The following is a 22,333-nucleotide window of genomic DNA, read 5'->3' on the forward strand; positions in this document are numbered from 1 at the left end:
TCGCTGCTCCAATTTTTAATCGTAAATTATGAGGTGGTATACCTGGCAAATCGAGTGAGTTTAAGAATTCATTTGGATAATTTACGGCATCATCTTTATCAGTAATAGTGTCCAGTGACTTATATGCAATTATGTCACCAGGTATTTGATCCAGAAAGGCTGCATTTATATCATTGGTGTCCTTATTTTTCCCAGCTAAAATTGCTCCTTCGCTGAGCCAATCATAGTTTTTGTAATGTTGAACTATGTTGGGAAATACACTCTGTATCAATGCCTCTTTAGACTGTGCAAAAGTGCAGACATTGTTAGGCAATGTAATCATTCCTGTTGGATCAACAGACATTTGGCCAATTCCAATTTTCAGTAATGGCTATGAAAATTCAGCTGCTGACGGATCGTTTTGTAGTTGAACACGTATGTTTGTAGTAAGTGTAAGCGTATTTACATGTCTCCATAAATACGATGATTTTAAGCATGCATTGATTTCATCTGCAGCCTTGGATTTTGGGATCACAGCATGGCTCAATTATATGGTTGGCTCATCTCATCAGCTGATTTTATTTATTTCATTGCATGGTCGATGGGTTTTTCAAAAGGAGATGGCAATCTCAAAATGAAACCAACACACTGGCAACATTTTCCTACACATACAAAAACTGCCAAGTTTTATGTTTCCATTCCATACCATTCCAACCAGTATCAATACACAGATTTTGACTATTTGAACAGACATATTTTGTTATTGTACAGATGAGCCAACCAGACAGTTGAACCATGGATCACAGGTAATGTTTGCCTGAAATATCCAGCCAGTAAAATCATGGCACCTCCAACGACTGTTTGGCTTCAAAGTTCTATCAAGTGCTTGTAATGATTTCTTGTGTGCCATAGTACACTCATCCCATACGATGAGCTTACATACTTTAAGAACTTTCGCCATTCCAGATGTTTTCGAAATCGGTATCGTTATAAGTGTTCGGACTTGAAAATTTTGATTAGTGGTAGATTTTCCAAAAAATAGTGGTTGATTTGAGAAAAAAGTGGTAGATTTCCGTTATATTTTAAATATCATGATTTAATGAATAACAGCCACTTTTTTTCATATATAGATAGGTGTACGTTGCAGTTTTTTACTAAAAACCTAAAGGAAAAAGGTGGTATGGTGATCGGAGCTAAGCTAGACGTTATTTTGAGTTTATAAAACCGTTCAACTGAATTGATTTTCTTCCCGAATAATTGTGGAAAAAATAAAGTTTTTTCTGAAAACTTCAATAAAAATCTACCACCTATTTTTAAGCTTGCGTGGTAAAAGTGGTAGAACTTATATTTCAGTAAAAAAGGCGGTATATCTACGATTTTAGTGATAGAAGTCCGAACACTGCTGACAGTTGAACTGCATACAAATTAGCGGAAGATAAGCGTCGTTTGTATAACAAATACAAAGCAATATAAATGTTCAGCCAGCAACGAATGTGTCATTAACAGTGTACAAACCTCGCGTTTATGTTTACTCTCCTTCGCAGCATGACACAAATCGAAAAATTCGTATATTTATTCAAAAAATGTTGTACACATGAAATGATTTCAAGACGCTCTCACCCAGGAAAAATTACCACTCATCATCACAGCTTCCTTTTGATACCCATATTGAAGTACTCATTAACAGCTTCCATTTGATATCCATAATGTAAAAACACATCCTAAGGTTATTCTGATCCACGCTTTGGGCAATATCTCGAGACCCTAGTCACCCAGATGTATAAAAATTACCCTCTGCTAAAGAACTCATCAACAGCTTTCATTTGATATTCATATTATATAAACACAATCTAGGGGTATCTCGGTCCACGTTTTGGCCTATATTTCGAGACCCTAGTCATCCAGGGGTACGAAAAATAATTATGTACTAAAGCACTCATCAATAGCTTTCATTTGATATCCGTATTGTATAAATACATTCTTGGGGTACCCGGGTCCACACTTTGGCCTATATCTCGAGACCATAGTCACCTAGGAGTACTCGTCAGAAGCGTCCATTTGATACCCATATCATACAAACACATCGTAGGGTTATCCGGGTCCACGTTTTAACCTATATCTCAAGACTCTAGGCAGTTTAAACAAATTTTTTTTTTACTAAAAACCTTCCCCTATTTCATCCCTATAATATGAAAAAAGAACGAATAAAATTGGCCTCGTATCGCCCCCAAAACATGGACAGGAACGAACATCATTTCATTTTTATATATATAGATAAACGAGCATATGTATAACCGCATTATCTCTGTTTTGTGTATTATATACCGATTGTTGTTGCATTTGGCAAGTGGGTATATATCTTTCAGTATTAGTCATACGATATTCGCATTTTTTCAAGGTTCGATTCGAGCTCAAGGCCAGAACAATAATTTTTTTCTAATGATAATTATTGTTATTTTTTAATTTTTCTAAATTTGAAAAATTGTATTTTTATTTTTGGAATAGTAAGTAGAAAATTTTTCAGACAACCTGCCATAGCTGCGCAGATAGATCCATTTCGAAGGGTGCTAAGCCTTCATCATCAGTACGCTTTAGGCATGCTGTGCTAACCATTTAGCTATACAGCGGTGGTGTGTTTGACTGGCAAATTTGCTACTTCTATTCCTTTTTACCAACCATATTTATTCAGCGTTGCGCCATCTGGTGCAAATCACTGATAATGTTGGATTTTTGTTATTGTCATATTGAGCTCGAATCGAACCTTGAATCATTTATCAACAGGCCGATAAAAACAAAAACAATTGTTAATAAACCATGAGCACTTGGGAATGTCAAACAAAGTAATTGACAATAAACAAAAATCCAACATTATCAGTGATTTGCACCAGATGGCGCAACGCTGAATAAATATGGTTGGTAAAAAGGAATAGAAGTAGCAAATTTGCCAGTCAAACACACCACCGCTGTATAGCTAAATGGTTAGCACAGCATGCCTAAAGCGTACTGATGATGAAGGCTTAGCACCCTTCGAAATGGATCTATCTGCGCAGCTATGGCAGGTTGTCTGAAAAATTTTCTACTTACTATTCCAAAAACAAAAATACAATTTTTCAAATTTAGAAAAATTAAAAAATAACAATAATTATCATTAGAAAAAAATTATTGTTCTGGCCTTGAGCTCGAATCGAACCTTGAATCATTTATCAACAGGCCGATAAAAACAAAAACAATTCGTATTTTTTGTTTCCCTTTTCAGTTACACAAATCAATTCTTCAGTGTAGGAATATGATCGTCGTCAACAAAGCAGCATTTTTTAGTTTTCGTCTTTTGTTTTCTTGATAATTTTTTGCTTTTTATTTTCAATGTAGTTCGTGTCATTGTACAGATGCTTCTGCTAAGGTTGACATAAACATTGTTGCACTTTTAATGGCGTAAGTGTCATTTCGTAACGTGCACTGTATATATACTTACAATAGGGTGGTTCAAAATTAAGTGCAGTTACCTTAGTTGTCACTTAAATTTCTTCTCAAACACAAACGAGAACTTCTGGACTTAAGAAATCGACAATTTAGCTCCTCGCGAGATATTGGAATCTCAAAATACTCGTAAGGTTCGCGTGGTTATATTTATTGATTTAGTCGTCGCGTTGCAAGTATTATATATAAAGCTAACGATTTCTTCGCGAGCTTAAGCGAAAATTGTAGAGACTCGAGAAATCGAAAACTTGGCTTTACGCAAGACTTTCCAATAATTTGATGAGCTAACGATTTCTTCTCGGACACCAGCGAATATTTCAAGACTCGAAAAATCGAGCAGTTGGTTCCCGCAAGATTCTCGAATCCCGAAATAATTGTAAAGCTGGCGAGATGTTCGACATTGATTTTAGTCCCTGCTTTGTCAGTATTATGTGTAGAGCTAACGATTTCTTTTCAAACACAAGCAAAAATTGTAGAGACTCGAAAACTCTAAGTCTATAGTCCCGAGAAATTTTTTCTCGAACAAATCATAACCTCCTCCAACCACCTATATATTTAAAAAAAAGAAGCTATTTTTGAGTGGTATAACAGCCCACCTCGACTGAGAACGCTTTATCTTATATAGTTTTAGAAAAAAGCCCCTTCAGAATTTTTTTCCAACAAAGCCCCACTTCAAATTACTTTCAAAAACGCTCTATCTCAGAACTCTTTTAAAGAATGCTATTTCTCAGACTTTGTTTCAAATACGCCCAATCCCAGCACAAATTCAATATATTTTTGGTTGAAAAACGAAGCAATAAAAAAAAAAATTATTCGAGGAAGGCTTTCTTTAACCAACTTCTGATACCAAACGTTTTTGAAACAAATTCTAAAATGGAGGAGTTTTGAAAAAAATATCTGAGGTATGGTTTTCACCAAGTAATTCCACAGATAACGAGTGATACGTTTGCTTGTGATCTGGCAACCCGGAAGTAACGGTGCAGCTGAATTTTTTTTTTTTTTTTTTGCAACATCGTATCATTTTTATAGGGTCTTTCGAAAAGATTTTGCAGTTGGAGAACAAAATTAATAAAGAAAATATCGACCGAAAATTATGCACCCACCATAAATACATAGATATGTACTCCTTTACCTGCCACTCAGGATCAAAGCGTAAGTTTATATTGCTGTTGTTCTAGCTGAGAATAGAATTTACGTGATTTAGCGTTCAGACATTAACGATTTGCAACGCCGGTATAGCGATACTTAACAGTGTGTCACTTCTGTAACGAAATGACAACAAGACGTAAACTGCGACGATAGCAATAAGGAAAACAACAACAAAGCAAAGCTAGAAATAAAGCACTTGAAAAATGTGTTTTTATAGTTTTGATGCAAGATTTCGATGCAGTTGGCGATGGAAATTTTACGAGGAAAAATGGGGATTAAATTGTTGTTGTTGTAGCATAAAGAGCTGGAGCGCTCTAGGAATATAATCTTGGGTACTAATATGATGATCTCCGAAACGATTTGGTATGGGCATTTCGAACCTGCTAAAACTTCACACCTGGAAATTCCGTAAGAGTTTGTGTACGTAAATATTTATATTGGCAAAAGCTGTGCATTTGGCTAAACAGCCTTTTGAATCCCATGGAAGTTTTGTCGTACGATGCAAGTATTTGCGAAAGAAACTTACTTAGTTGAAACAAATTATAAATTGCTAACTAATAGCTGACTACTGTGCGGGATTCTGTAAATTAACTCACTTCTAATTAGCTACAAAAACTTGGCTATTACCTGGTTGTATAATAGCCAAGGCAACCATTAGGAGACACTCTTGCTAAGCGAAAGTTTCGCACTACTGATTTAAGAACTACCCCCGAACTGTGCTATTACACGTGTACCTACAGCGCTTAAGTCTGAGCTGTATGTATTGAAATTAATTAATAAGGGCTGGCTTCAAAGGACTGGCATCTGAGCAGCCATAATGTGATAATTTTTACTATCATGAGGAAAATACCACAGTCCCGACTGCCATCTCCAACAACTTAATACTGCCCTCTCCCTGTCCTCGATAGTCAAGTAACTGGTCATAGAGATGGGCAGTAAGTTTAGATGAAAAACTTATATATATATATATATATATATTTTGGAATAAAACCCAAACCGTTGATGTGGCTATATACGGCCATTGTCAAACCTATACCTACGTATAGGGCTATAGTATGGTGGCTGGCCATGGACAAACAATACAATAGTAAAAAGGTGAAGAGAGCACATCAATAAGCCTTACGCCGTGTAAAAAAATTCATGTCCGACTGACGTCTTAAATACACTCCTCTTAATCTTCACATATGTACATCAAACTGCAACTTGTTTGGCAGTAAGACTTCGTGAGACTCAGTATTGATATTTAATTCAGTATGATAAGAGTGGTATCCTCGAAGGCTTCCAGATGTGTCTCCTTTATTTGACTAAAACACTCCGTTGCTAAGTTTGACAGGAGTGAATAGGTGAAATTCCCTTCAAGAGATGACTGGAGGGAGGGCAAAATGCACACGATGCACGTAGTTTAACTCTACAACGGCGGGTCCAAAATGGACTGCGGCTTGGTAGTTGGTGTGTTTTCTGAGCAACTTTAATTTTCACTGTCAGTCGATCTTCCAAGCGGAAGTTTTGGGTACAGAAATGGCCGTTAATGGTCCTGTCCGAAAAATCGCTGGGAAGACGCGGGTCATGCATCGTCATTTCTCCGCTAGTTAAGCAGCAGCCCTTCACTTCATCTTAGGTCATTAGCAGCTGCAAGAGGTTACTTCAAACCGCAGCAAACTTGTCAAACATCACGCTTGAATTGGATCCGGTCACAGGAGCATTGAGAGCAACGAGAAGGCAGACGAACTTACAAAAACAGATGCAATGTTAAAAGGTACGAAGGCAGTCGAAAGGCATCATCCACATACATAAAACAAAATTAACATATATATCAGGTCCAGGATACTGGCACTATAATAGAAAAAGACACGTACTGCCTGTGCAAATGCCCAGCTCTAACACACACCAGGTTTCAAACAATCGCAAGTTATATACTGTCGGAATTTCGGAAAGTAGCTAATTGCTCCATTATAGTGATCAGTTCATTGACCGAACATAAATATTCGACCAGAGTACCAACAAACCCTACTTAAATCAGCAGCAATCAGTTCAAGAGGAGAGTGCATCAAAATTTGCTCGCCGTGCGGTACATCGGATCGAGTCTTTAGTATCAGGGCAGCACACAACCAACAAACCAAGGCTGCGAATACTTAAAAAAAAATTGTACAAACGGCCAGCAAAAGGGAGCAATCGCCATTTTGTATAACATCACAATGTTTAAAGTGTCAGTTTAAAGCAATTTTAGATAGCACTGTCCATTAATGCGTTAGATCTGCGATAGTTAGGAACAGATGCGATACGCTGCGGGGTCGTTTGTCATAAAAAAATGTTTAATGCTAGATTATGCTTGTATTTTCTTGCTGTATTTTATACAATTGCCTAAACGTCAACTGATTCCAAAAAAAAATAGAAAAACACGCAATATTTCGTCTCCCATGCCCCGATCTATCTGGCATTCCGAATAAAAGCCATCGGTTGTGGATTTTTATTTATATGTCATGAATACCTTATGGGGATTATATTAACAGTTAGCAGTAAGCTAACTTATTTTTAGGCTAAAATCAGTTAACTTGTAAGTATTTGTAGAGCGCATGCTATTAGATTAATGGAATATTACAGGATTTCCAGAATTCGATTAGTTTAAATCGAAAAATCGTACATCGTCTATACTATAATAATTGCTCGTTGTGGATTATTCTATTAATCGCTGCGGAAACAAAGTTCGATTTTGAAAATGAAATAATTGTTGAGTTGCGATTAAGCCAATAGCCTTAATAAATAAGTTAGTCGAATAGTGAAATGCGAATAATAACACTGGTTTACAGCCAAAATGCACCAGGGACGCTATTATGAAATTCCTATGTAAAATCATCCCCTGATTTCGAAAGTTCAAGGTTATTTTTAATGCTATGGTAATGTTTTTGAGATATTTACGAATAACGGTTTTTTTTCAAAATCTTAATCATATATATCTCAAGAACGAATTGAGCAATTCCAAAACGGTTTAAAGCTTTTAAAAGGACATAAAATTTTCTATAAACTGTGTATACAATACTTTCTGCTAGACCCTGCAGATTCAAAGATAACAAATAATCATTACGGATTTTTTCCATTATTTTTGTAAATATATAAAAAAAATTCGTATTTTTCGAGGAAGGATCTCGAAAACTTAGTATTCGTATATCAGTTAGTTAGCGAATATTAACACATATGTACCAGTAGGGTACTTAAGTATTAAATGGATATATTTACTTGAATGCTTATAACTTTTGTACTAGCACATCGATTTTGTTGCGTGAAAGCTAATTTTTTTTGTAATAAAACAGAGCTTAGATAGAAAAAAACAAATCTGCAAACAAATAAAAAGTGTTCATGATCCTTTCGCGCAAAGTAAAAATTATGTTATATTTTTACAAAAAAAATGGAAACAATCCGTAATGATTATTCGTTATCTTTGAATCTGCAGGGCCTACCAAAAAGTGTTGTATGCACAGTTTATAGACAATTTTATTACCTTTTAAAAGCTTCAAACCGTTTTGGAATTGCTCAATTCGTTCTTGAGATATATATGATTAAGTGGACCCAATTTTTTTTTTTTTTTTTTTTGGAAAAACCGTTATTCGTAAATTTCTCAAAAACGTTACCATAGAATTAAAAATAACCTTGATTTTCGAAATCAGGGGGTGCTTTTATATAGGAATTTCATAATGGCGTCTCTGGTGCAGAAAAAAATTAGAATTTGTGATCCAGTGTAATTGTACAAAAATCAAAATGTAATACTCGGTTAATTGGATTATTTGAATTGTTTTAAGAGGAAAATGTATTTGCTTGACAATTTATGCGAAAGTAGCTAGCCTTATTTCTTTAAAATAATAGCAAGACTTTGTTCTAGGATTGAATTGTTATTCCAAAACTTTTTATTGCACAGTGTTATAAGAAGCATTCGACTATTTTCAGAAATTTCTGTTTTTTGTTAACCTGATTTCAAATTAAAGGAAATTTTTTTCAATATGATTTCTTTCCCGGGAATTTTTCCATAGTTACTCGGTTATGCTTTTTACAAATACCCTTTGCAATATAAGTCAAAATTTACACAAAACCAACTTGAATATAAAATATTAATGCCCTTTTGTATTATATCTAAATAGGAGATATGTAAATAACTAAAACCCTATGTAAATTTACAAGAAACTTGCTTTTTTAAATAAATAAACAAATATCAGTGAAAAGAAAACAATAGGGAGTTTTCGAAATTGGTTTTAAGCTTCTGGCTGTCTGCATTTGTATGCATTTAAGGTCACCATTTGCATACTTAACGGGCTTTGCTTTTGTATCTACAATTAATTAATTAAATTACTTACTACTGCTTACAATTAATTTCAATAGAATGCCATAAAGAAATATTTATTTGTGTTCTAACTCAAAACAATGGATGAAAACAAAAGCAGTAACTAATTACATTAGAATGATATTCAAATCTTCTTTCAAATTATATTCAAATATTTCATAATGCTATCGGTCACATGAGATTTTCAATACACTACTTGCATTCGCCTGTGAGCAAGTACAAGTAGATGAGTGTATGTAACAGAGATCGACATAAGTGTACTAAACTCTAGTTTATAGTAAGTATATACATAGTTGTTAGGTGGCTAAAATCGACGAGGTTTGTCCCAGTTGAACTAATTACTGGGACAAACCACGTCGATTGTAGCCACCTAATTGGTTCAACTGGGACAAACCTCGTAGATTGTAGCCACCTAACAACTATGTGGTTTCTACTGCGGCTATTAAAATTTGTTTATGTGAACAGATCTTCCCTAACGCTAAGAGAGATTCTGGAATGAGTGTAAGTGTAAGCGTAGTGTTAGTATGCTACATATATTGGGCAATATAGAGTGCAGGTATAGGCGTAGTCAGTAGTGTAAGCGTAGTGTTTGGGATTGGTTTGCTGTCTGGGGGAATACAGAATATAATCGTAAATGTAGTCACTTAGTCACTACAGTAAAGCATAATGGTGAAGATGATATGAGAAAATCATATAGCAAATCAATTAGGGGAATAAATATGAATAAAGAAGAAAGGAAAACGACAGAGGAAAAAAGTTGTTTACAAAAAATATCGATATGATATTGAAAAGTTGTCGATTTTTTTTTATCGGAGTGCTACTAACTTGTTCGGCGTGCTATCGATTGCTCATCGGTTTAATATGAAACAGATATCGATAAAACTTCACCTTAATATCGATGATAGCGGCCGCCGTGGTGTGGTGGTAAGGTGCTCCGCCCACCATACCGAAAATCCTGGGTTCGATTCCTGAGAAAAACAACATAAAAATTAGGAAACAAGCTTTTTCAATTAGAAAACAGTTTTTCAAAGCGGGGTTGGCCCTCGGAAGTCATTTAGCAAACACAACGAGTGCATTTCATCTACCAAAATGGTAGGAAAATTTAAAAGGAGCACAACGCAAGTTGGAAGATAAGCTCGACCCAAAATCTCTTTGAAAGCCTATAGCCCGGCTGTAGCAAGCCGAAATCGTTCACGAGATGACAAATTTATTGAGTTTATAAATGGCAGAAAGACGACTATACAGCTAACGCATGCCTTTACCTGAATGAAGAAAAGGTGATTGTATTCACGCAGCTCTCTGTTATACATGGATGTATGTATGTACACCAGGTGCACACGAGCTAAGATATACCACAATATATGAGACTGTCACAAATAATTCTATCTGAATAAATTCGAAGGTGACATTTTCATTCTCTAATTAACTGCAAACTAAGTATCATTCTTGTTGGGATTTATCTTTATATGATGTATGTATGTATTTATAAATGTGTATTGAGAATATAGCAACCAAAAATCAGCTAACTAAACAATGACTTAAATGTAATTCTTGTTAATATATAAATTTGTTATTTACAGGAATCGTTACGGTTGGAGTGATTTGACGCATAGCTTCCTCTTTTCAACATCTTCAAATGGTAAGTGGAAAATTTAAATATAAACAAAGTATTTATGTATATTAAAGAATACACGCGTATTATAATTGAACAATTCTAAAACACTTTACATATATAACGCCTTATTTGGACGTGGAGGGTTTCATAACAATTCGTCTAAAGTTTGAAATATGTGTTTCTTAATTTGAAGGTGGTTTGGTTACGATTTTTCTTTGAGATAAGTCCTCATTGTTTTGTTTGAAATATTTCTTTAAAGTTTTTCTATTTTTCCGAATGAATTGCAGCGTGTTTCTGCTGGTAGATCATTAAAAGCATAAAGTACTTCGAAAAGGACGAAAAACGGTTCAGGGCCAATAAAGAATTATATTTTCGACAGCTACTTTTTGATAATCGATAATTTTTCCAGAACCGGTTGCTTTTTCTAAACCAATAGCGTTTCCAAATCGGTTGGTTCTTCAAATCTGATAACTTTCTAGTACCGTGCACTTTTGAAAACCGATAACTTTCACATTCTCAGATTTTGTAGCTTTCCTGAAACCGGTTTTTTCAAAGGTGTTTGCTTTTACAAAACTTAGCAAACGGGTTATGTTTTAGAAACTCTTTACTTTTCCGAAAGCGGTTATCTTTTGAAAACTGTTAATGTTTCGAAATTGGTTACTTTTTGGAAACCGATTGATTTTTTTAAGCCGGCTACATTATTCTTAGTTCAAACCGTGTTATTTTTGAAACTGGTTGATTTTTTAAAACCGGTACGAAACTCGGCTCTTATTTCAAACTGAGTTATTTCTCAAACCGATTCCTTTTTAAACGGCTTTATTTAGCTTGAGTTGACAGGCTGCACGGCCGCATGCACGGCCGTTGTGAGCGAATCTTGTAATTGAAATTTAAGTAACTTCCCGATAAGCTACAAGCTTGAAACTTGGAATATAGTTCAGAACCCGATGACAATGCAATAATAAGAAAAAAATCGCCGCTAGGTGGCGCAAGGATCTAGATATTCGCAAAATTCGCATTTGTGGTCCGATTTAGCTTATATTTGGAACACATAATACATGCAAGAATAGAAATCGACCTGTGAAAAAAAACGCCGCTAGGTGGCGCAAGGATCGAGATATTCACAAAAATCGTATTTGTGGTCCGATTTCGCTCATATTTGGAACACATGATACATGCAAGAATAGAAATCTGCCTTCTGAAAAAAAAATCGCCGCTAGGTGGCGCATGGATCGAGATATTCACAAAAATCGTATTTGTGGTCCGATTTGGCTCATATTTGGAACACATAATACATGCAAGAATAAAAAGCGACTTATGAAAAAAATTGCCGCTAGGTGGCGCAAGGATCGAGATATTCACAAAAATCGTATTTGTGGTCCGACTTGGCTCATGCCTGGAGCATATAATACATACAAGAATAGAAAGCGACCTATCAAAAAAAATCGCCGCTAGGTGGCGCAAGGATCGAGATATTCACAAAAATCGTATTTGTGGTCCGATTTGATTTGGTCCATATTTGGAACACATAATACATACATGAATAGAAAGCGACCTATGATGCCCGATTTGGCTCATATTTGGAACAAATATTGCACACAGTCCAGTAGAAGTGACATCAAAATATTTTGGAATTGGAGGAGGGACAAGCAATCGTGGCGCATAGTCGAGTAAAGTCTTTGGAAGGATTATGTATTGAGGACTTAGGTTGTAAAAAATTGTTAGGATAGAGTCCTTGTAATAATGAGTCAATAAATGAACTAAATACAATGAGAAATAATAGGCAATTAAATAAAGACTAAAAACTTGAAAATAAAATAATTAAAAAAAATGTTTAAGTTAAACGGTTTTATTGAAAACAATACTTACATGAAATAATAATAATACGAAAAGCTAGAAAATAATTAGGTAGGTCCTAGGTACTAGTCATCACACTCCTTATCAATCTAGGGCGTTGATCGGACAATTAAATAAAATCACGCTTTATTTGATGATAAGCAAAAGTGGGGGATCACACTGTCTAAACCTGCTTTTTTAAGCTAACGGCTAGTAGAGATCCGTCCCAATTTTGACTGAGTTAATGGTGTTGCTCAATGTCATATTGCACAGCCATACCAGTTTTGCAGGGAACCAAATTCAGATATTACGGTATAAAGGCAATTGTTTTTTTTTTTTTGCTGTAAAACGCAGATTTAAAATAAAAAGAGATTTTGCATGCGAATGTTTTTCCGACGTTTATTTCAAAGATTTGGCTCATAGAAACAACAGTCGGTTCACGGTGAGGTCCAATATGCAACCAGTACCTTACATGCGACAGAAGTACAAGGTTTAACGTAAGTACCTGCCATTGTTGGCCTAACCTCACGGTGCATCCATGAACAAACGTCCACCAAAGAATCGCTAACTTCCCAATTGATGATGTTAGTGGACACACCATCACCTTGGTGGGCTTGGAGGCCTATCTAACACCTCTTCCAATCTATGGGTGATGGCACCCGGTTGCTATGCAACTCCACATTCGAGCTGACCAACTCTTACCGCATTTGGATATCAAACCACAACAACCGCGATGCTCCCAAAGGGACCTACCGCAATGAACAGAAACTGAGCAAGCTCCGAGGGCTATCTGTTCCCCGTGGTACCACTGTACCACCGGTTGAGCATCCACCTACTCCGGACGGCGGCAGGAAAAAATAAAAACAACAAAAAGAAAAAAGATGGGGTTGGAGCCACATACACACATCCATTCACACTATCCACCACCACTAGACACCAAATTGCGACACCGTCTAAAAACTTCAACTATAAACGCATTCAATAACCTAACCGACCGATTATTGGATAAATCTCCACTTACATTAAAAACATTACTACAAATTTCAATCCCAAAATTATTCAAAACTCTAAGATCTGAGTACTCCGGACATTCATACAAAACATACACCCAACTTTCACTCAAAGCTCCACACACACAACGCTCCCTGACAATTTAATTGGGAACTAAACCCATTAATGTATGGCAAGTGCACGGGCAACAACGGCAGCATACGTTGGATACGCTTCTGATAACATCAAATATTTCGCATCCTTGCCACTGAATTTACAGTTGCGACAACAAACTTCGTTTTTGCAACTAGCCAACTGATGCCCCCTTCCCCGCACTTTCGGCAGACACTCTGTTCATATCGGCATTCAGTAATCTGGTGGTCAAAACTCGAAACACCTGGAGCAGCCAAAAGTTCGCGTATAAGAACGCACCCAGAATAAGAACCACTTAATGTAACAGCGCTGCGCATTCAAGAGGGAGGACATCAAATCGTCCGGACCCTCCAAAACCACACGAAATGCAACACTCGGAGCACTCATCCAAGGTTTACTCACTAGACGAAACTCCGACTTTGAGCATCCAGGATTGTTCCTCTCAAGTTTCATCCGAAAAAGATCCTCCATGAAATCATCAGGAGAAATCTCCGAATGAACCCCCCGAACCACAATCTTAGTTGCCGGTTTCTTACTCTCAGTCATCTCCAACTCAATCTCGTTAAACTTCTTGTTATTCAAGATAACATCCCTCTCTTTCTCAGAGGTAACTCGAGTCACCACTGCACCCGATTTTACCGCCTTAACCTGATGTACCCTCACACCCAAAGTCGGAGCAACATCCTTCAATACCTTATCATTAACCTCTTTAGCAGAAACACCTTTATCCCCGCTTTTAACAATCGCTGCCCATGTTTTGACCGACTTTTGTACCACAGGCGTGGTCGCCACAGGTACAGACCCACCCGAAGGCGGCACCACCAACGGATCAATAGAAACAGATCCACTGACAAGTGGAAATGCACCACCAAGCAAGCCACCCCGCAATGCCCTCGCTTCAATACGACCGCGAAGACGAGCATTCTCGACAATAGCCGTCATCAGGAGGGTCTAATACTCAGAGGACACCTCCATCAGTCCCTTCGCGGAATCAAAACCCACACCATTCGCACCAAAAACCCGCTCATTAAATTTACTCGTGATTTTCTTCTATGCAATAACCCACCCATGGTCAACTGCTTTATTACCAACAGCAAAATTACCCATTTTGGTAGAACCACCAACACCCTTAATCCCATCAGATGGGACACCTACCACCATATTCCCCAAAACATCTGAAGACATCATACCACTTCCATAGCTACCAACGGATAATGAATCCTCAAAGACATCTTCTATCTTCGACACCGGAGAAACTACCAACTTTTCAAACTCCTCCTTAACTTTCTGCTTCTTCATAGCCTCTCTCCTGGCAGCCAAAGACCGCTTCCTAGTCCCACCACCTTTCGTATCACTTCTACAGGCGCGATACTCAACCAGAAGAAAGAGTTAAACCAGTAATAAACAAAGGATCCGTTAATAAGAAGACCGCAAAGTAACCCAAAATAAAAACTTCACCCAAAAACGAGCAGGAACGACAGCAGCTAAACTTCTCGGCCAAAGCAAAACCACGGGGGTACAGCTCGCAAGCGCGCGGTAAAAACCACACAAAAGGCCACAAAGGACCCAAGCGAAAACTATACTGAACCGAACAAGCAAGCTAAAAGGCGCTGAAGTTGAACTCTGCCACTTAAGAGATCACAAATTTTTAACTTTCTACAAAGAAGGACTTCAAAATAACAAAAATCCAAGTAACCAGATATCTCACCAAATGGGATCAATATCTAGCCACCCAAATCTATTACTGGATACACTCAATCAACAGGTACTTCAAAGTAAATATAAAAAGTGTATCACTAGGCGCTGAAAAATATTTTAAAAATATCTTCAGCGCACAGTGTTTCCACAGAAACTTTAAAATAGTTACGATAGCCTGGAGAACTGAGTATGAAAAATTAAAATGCACAAACACACAAACTGTACATACAAACCAGAAAAATTCAAATACTTCTTCAAGTTTATATCCTACAAATACCACAATTACATCAATCGATAGGCAATCAAATTGCGCAACCAATAACACTAAACTCAAACCGATCAAAACGCGATTTCCCACTCAAAATTACCAAAATTACAACATTACCGAAACACACGAATGTAAACAAACTCTATAACCCAGTGACCTTACATGGGACAATAAGAAACCCGAACTCCGCGATAATAAGCGTAGTTTGCGGGATCCTTCTTCTCGTGGACAGGGAAAAACACTTAGATTACAATCGCCAGGCATACACCAAGACCATATTTTGCCAAGAAGTTGATGCAAATGCTCGCCGCCGTATTTGAATAGCTCCGCAGGAAATCCATCAACGCCCTTGTTTTTTTTTTTTTTTTTTTTTAATCTGGTTGTTGCTAATCTGACTTCGTTACAAATGGTGTGGGTGGACATTAAATCCATCATCATCGCTTGCAGGATCGTGTTCATAACCCTTGTGCTGTAAATCAGTGTCTCCATTTAGGAGAGCAGAGAAGTGTTCCTTCCATAATCCCAATATTCTCCGGGCATCGGTTACAAAATCGCCTCTTTTGTTCTTACAAGAGTTTGCCCCGGTTTAAGAACTTCCGTCTGTCTCCGAATTTCTCGGTAAAGTTTTCGGGAGTTATTTCTCAAGCTCTCCACACACACACACCTTTCTGCCTCTGATTTTTTGCCCGCAAAGCATATGCGTGAGCTTAAATCTATGTGATTGCGCCCCGCAATGTTACATACTTGACTCTCTATTGTGCGACTACCTATACATACATATCTATGGGGCTGCGAGTTTGTGATTTTGGCACGCACTTTCTAAAGACTAGAATATATGTAACTTAAAACTCATACACACAATAAAAAGTACATAAATACTGTGCGACTCAATTGGAGCGTGAGCGTGTGAATTTTACTATGCCTGCCTGCGTGATGTGCCATTACCAAATTCAGCGAATTAACAATTTTCAGCACGTTCGTGCTCTGATGGTACAACAACACACTATATAATATACTTCTAGTATATTATGAGACACATTTCACATTACCACGCGCATACACACAAATTATATGAGTGCATCTAGCACGAAGAGACCAGCGTTTTCTGAGTGCAATAGGATTTAGTTATTTTCTTGGAAAATATGTATATAATTTGTTTGTGCTCAATGATATTTTGTTGTTATTGCACTGCATGCAGCTATGGTTTGCCAATCACGTACTCTTATTTGACAATATTAGGCTGAAAATTATTCTGCAAATTTCATGTTCTATTCTTCTTTTCTCGTAAGCCAAGTTCTATTTTAAAAACTTTTAAATGACTGAAAACTTAGTTTGGTTCTCATATTTAAATTTTTTTCTTTACCAATTTTTTTTTTCAAGCTGATACTAATTTAAAACGCTTGTTTCTTAGAACGTTGAATGGCTATCTATAAAATAAAAATAAGTCGGGTTTTCCTTCCTGACGCTATAACTCCAGAACGCACGAACCGATTTCCACAGTTTTGAATTCGTTGGAAAGGTCTCGAACTCCGTGAGGTTTACAGCAAAGAAAATTCAGGATCGACGCACAGGGTCCCGAGATATAGGCCAAAACGTGGACCCGGGTACCCCTGGAATATGTTTATAGAATATGGATAACAAATGAAAGCTGTTGATGAGTGCTTTAGTAGAGGTAGTTTTCATACCTTTTGGTGACTAGTGTCTCAAGGTACAAGCCAAAACGTGGATCAGGGTAACACTAGGATGTGTGTGTAATATGGATATCAAATGAAAGCTGTTGCTGAGAGCTTTAAAGTAATTTTTATTGCGATATTCGATTTAATCGCATGAACCTGGCAAAACTGATAAATATGCATGCGAAGCCGAAATAAAGACATGAATTAATAATACCCACACACCTATTTACATAAGTCCTATTCGATTTGCCTGAAATTTGGTATATAAATTTGCCTATATTAGTATTTACGATGCTTTTTTCCGGGAAGTAGGCCAGAGACGGGCTGGGACTGAGATTAGGACTAGACTGGGACTGAGACTGAGACTGATACTCGGAGTGGGACTGGGACTGAGACTGGGAATGGGACTGGAACAAAATACATGCCACCCTCTGGGACTGGCAATAAAATATGAAGAAGAATGAGAAAAACTTGAGAGAAGAGAAAAGAGAGAAGGAGAAGGAGACTGAGAAGGAGATAGAATGTGACGAAGACGGAGATAGATGAAGCGAAAAATACGGAGGGAGGAGTGAATACAAAGATTAGGAAAAAGTATAGAGGGGCGAGGACAGAGTTAGACGGAAAAAGCTTATTAAAATGCATGCAGATAGACAAAATTTAAGGCACAACAACGTATGCCTAGTCTTCTAGTATATTCTAAATATACTGGCAACTAGAGAGTTAAAAGATCTTTATAAAGAGGCTTTTAATGCACTAAATTCCATCCTGACGGCAATGAACTCGCTGTAGGCCAGCCTTAATGATGGTGAGGTTTCAGGGTCCGTATTATTATGTTTGTGTAAAAATGAGACAAGTTTCCAACCAAAATGAAATAAGTTTCCTAGCTAAATCAGACGTTAAAGTACTTTTGGGGCTTAAATTTTATGTAGTTCAATATGCTACTGCACCGATGGTTTATGCATAATCTATGGAGATAAGGAGAAAACGGATCGGGATTGAAAGGATTCCAGTGCAATTTAAAGCTCTTCGAACCCAATTATCAATCTCACCTACCCCTAACGAATCATGTTAGTTGCCAGACAGGAATTTGGTAACCTCAATTTCATTACAGGAAGTATGGCTTGAATGACCTATAAGGTTAAAGGTCGTCATACCAAATGGTTACCGCGATGGTACGACTAGCAACCTTACTGTACTTTTTCCAGAATATGACAGATCAATATCCAAAAAAGTGTCATCAGCATAGAAAAAAGTCGCAAAACCTCTGAGTAGTCTATTATCCCTACAAGAAGAATTTTAAAAGGTTTCAGTAAGTTGACTGCTCCAAAAACTCCTAAATTTTCCGAGACACACGTTCACAGAAAGGAACAGTATTACTTTGTGCCAAACCCTCTTTCAAACCAAAAAGTATAACGACAGTAAATTGCATACCAAGGCCTTCTGATTTCGTTGCTGTTCCAACTAATTTCCACCTTCAAATAATTTTCTTTAACTATCCGCTACTCCAACTGCCATTGCGCTAACTCTCCGATACGATTGTTGCCCCAAGATCACTTTCGAAATTCAGACACGGGACCATGTAGTCTGTTCACCTTATATAGGATGATGCTATACTGCAGTGACCGTCGGCCACCGTGGTGTGGTGATAGCGTGATCCGCCTACCACACCGAAGATCCTGGGTTCAAGTCCCAGGCACAGCAAGACAAAAACTTTTGACTTATGTTTTGTTTGACAACTGCCAATATTCTTGTTCATTTGAAACAGGTTTTTTCAATTAAAAAAGGATGTATTCTAAGCGGGCTATCATGAAAAGCTTTTCAGTTAAAGCTCACTTACCTTTCCGATGCCGTTCGGAGTAGGTGCAAAACAAATTTGAAGAGAAGCTCTCAAAACGGAACTCTCTACGCACCTTGTATTAATTAATCAAAAGTCCTATGGCCATAAAACCTACACTCAAGCTACCCCGAAGCCTTTAGCCTTGTTATAGCTGTTAACGCTTTATACCTAGCAATCAGGTCTGCAGGCGAGCTGTAACGAATGGTATGCAATGCTGATATCAGTGTAGATTTTAGTGTTTCATTATTCTAATCATTGATAATCGTCACACCCCCTCAAATTTTTTAGTACGAGCCTAAAAGTAAAGCATGGGCTTCACAATTGTCGTAAATACCCAGTTAAAGATCGTGGACAATAGGCCCCACATGCATCTTAGCATCCTGTTGTATGCATACAATGCCGCAGAGGTTTCCTTCGCTTTCTCTTCTACATACAGTGTGTGTGGCAACTTACTATCTAATATTACTCCTAAATATCTTGACCTGTATTTTTTGCGTTTGATACTTTTATGATTATTGAAACATAATCTGTATACGCGTGAGCTTGAATGGTCCTCTTTCGAACTGTCTTAGCATTTGGTTGATGACTAGCGTCTACGGCATTTGTCATAATACCCCACCATACGGCATTCCTCTGTTTACAGATTCTGTGGCCTCACATAGACCCCATTGCAACATGATCTTTTTACAGCTTAGCAAAATATTGACGGTCCCATGGAAGACTAGCTCGGTTGATTGTTTGCGTGAAAGACTAACACCATTCACTTGTTCGAGTGGAAGACTAACACGGTTTGCTTGTTCGTGCGGAAGACTTACACATTTCAGCTTCTTGCGTCGAAATCTAATGAAAACGTTTTAGTCTTCCACGCGAAACGTGATAGTTTGCCGACGATATGTAGTTGGGACTGCCAAAGATTTTATATTTCTAGGCTTTGTTGAAAGTCCCGGCAATGTCCAGGAACATACGTGGCGCATTTTGCTGGTGCAGCAGAGCTTTCCCACTTTATACGACTCAGAAGATTTTTCTTTACCAAGTAATTTCTGTTTTTAAACGGTTTTATTTAACTTGACTTGACAGGCCGGGCAGCCTTTGTGAACGGATTTTGTAATTAAAATTTAAGTAACTTCCCGATAAGCTAAATCTTTAAACTTGAAATATAGTTCACAACCCGATGACAATGCAATAATAAGAAAAAAAATCCGGTAGGTGCGCCAGGTGAATCGAGATATTAAAAAAAATCGTATTTGTGGTCCGATTAGACTCATATTTAGAACACATATTACATACATAGATAGAAAGCGACATATGAAAAAAATCACCGCTAGGTGGCGCATGGATCGAAATACTTCAAAAAATCGTATTTTTGGTCCGATTTGGCTCATATTTGTAATATGTGATATGTGTAACAAATTGTCAGGAAAGAGTCCTTTTAATAATGAGTCCCTAAATGAACTAAATAGAATGAGAAATAATAGGCAATTAAGTACAGACTAAAAACTTGAAAAAAAGTTTAAAAAAAATATTTAAGCTAAACGGTTTTATTGCAAACAATACTTACATTAAGTAATAATAATACTAAAAGCTAGAAAATAATTGGGAAGGTCCTAGGTACTAGTCATAACAATCCTTATCAATTTAGGGCGTTGATCAGACAATTAAATAAAATCATTGGGCCCGTGAAAATTCTAAAAATTCGAGGCGTAGCATAACCTGATTAAGGTTAAGTTGGCCCTACTTATGACTTATGAAATTTGATGCGTCCCACGCTTTTATTTAATTGTCTGATAAACGTCCTAAATTGATGAGGAGTCTGATGACAAGTACCTAGGTCCTACCTGATCATTTTTTAGCTTTTAGTATTATTATACTTAGCGTGCTTTGCACACAGAGTATATTAACTTTGGTTGGATAACGGTTGGTTGTACAGGTATAAAGGAATCGAGATAGATATAGACTTCCATATATCAAAATCATCAGTATCAAAAAAATATTTGATTGAGCCATGTCCGTCCGTCCGTCCGTCTGTCCGCTAACACCATAACTTTATTAAATATTGAGATAACTTCACCAAATTTGGTACATCTGGTCCCAGAATAGATTGGTATTGAAAATGAGCGAAATCGGATGACGACCACGCCCACTTTTTAGATATATAACATTTTGGAAAACACAAAAATTTGGTTATTTAGTAAACGATACACCTAGAATGCTGAAATTTGACATGTGGACTGATATTGAAACTCTTGATAAAAATTTTAAAACATTTTTTAAATCGGGCATGGTACCGCCCACTTGTGATAAGATCAATTTTACAAATATTATTAATCATAAATCAAAAACCGTTAAACTTTACGTAAAAAAATTTTGCAGAGAGGTTGCCTTTACTACAAGGAATGCTTTGAAGAAAACTCAACGAAATCGGTTAAGGACCACGCCCACTTTTATATAAAAGATTTTTAAAAGGGTCGTGGACGAATAAAATAGGCTATATCTTTGCAAAAAAGAGCTTTATAACAATGGTATTTCATATCCCAAGTGGATTTATAACAATAAATAGGAAAAACTTTAAATTTTAAAAAATGGGCGTGGCCCCCCTCCTTTTACGACTAAGCAATTTTCTATCTTTCGGGAGCCATAGCTCGAAGAAAAATGAACGGATCGTAATAAAATTGGGTGCACAGATTTTCCCTATAGCAGGAAATATTTCTAGAAAAAATGGGCGAGATCGGTTAAATACCACGCCCGCTTTTATATAAAAGACGAAAATATTAAGCTATATCTTAGGCGGCGGCCACCGTGGTGTGATGGTAGCGTGCTCCGCCTATCACACCGTATGCCCTGGGTTCAACTCCCGGGCAAAGCAACATCAAAATTTTAGAAATAAGATTTTTCAATTAGAAGAAAATTTTTCTAAGCGGGGTCGCCCCTCGGCAGTGTCTGGCAAGCGCTCCGATTGTATTTCTGCCATGAAAAGCTCTCAGTGAAAACTCATCTGCCTTGCAGATGCCGTTCGGAGTCGGCATAAAACATGTAGGTCCCGTCCGGCCAATTTGTAGGGAAAAATCAAGAGGAGCACGACGCAAATTGGAAGAGAAGCTCGGCCTTAGATCTCTTCGGAGGTTATCGCGCCTTACATTTATTTTTTTTTTTTATCTTAGCGAAAAAGAGCTTTGTGTCATTAGAATTTTACTTTCTAAACTGACTTATAACATTAAATTGGAAAACACTTAAATTTGAAAAAATGGGCGTGGCACCACCCCTTTTTTTCTGAGCAATTTTCAAAGTTTCGGGAGCCATAACTCGAAGAAAAATTTACATATTGTAACAA

General features: G+C 37.1%; 1 protein-coding gene across 10 annotated transcripts in view; it reads left to right on the forward strand.

Annotated features, from left to right (window-relative positions):
- The window catches only part of LOC137237551 (uncharacterized), a 1,245,508-nt gene that overhangs the window by 1,174,950 nt on the left and 48,225 nt on the right, over positions 1-22,333 (forward strand). For all 10 annotated transcript variants that reach the window (XM_067761305.1, XM_067761304.1, XM_067761308.1 and 7 more), the window contains one exon: positions 10,516-10,574. In XM_067761305.1, the coding sequence (XP_067617406.1) occupies positions 10,516-10,574 (59 nt within the window). The remainder of the gene's footprint in view (positions 1-10,515; positions 10,575-22,333) is intronic.

Source organism: Eurosta solidaginis, chromosome 1, assembly GCF_040869045.1.
Source record: "Eurosta solidaginis isolate ZX-2024a chromosome 1, ASM4086904v1, whole genome shotgun sequence".
NCBI lineage: Eukaryota > Metazoa > Arthropoda > Insecta > Diptera > Tephritidae > Eurosta > Eurosta solidaginis.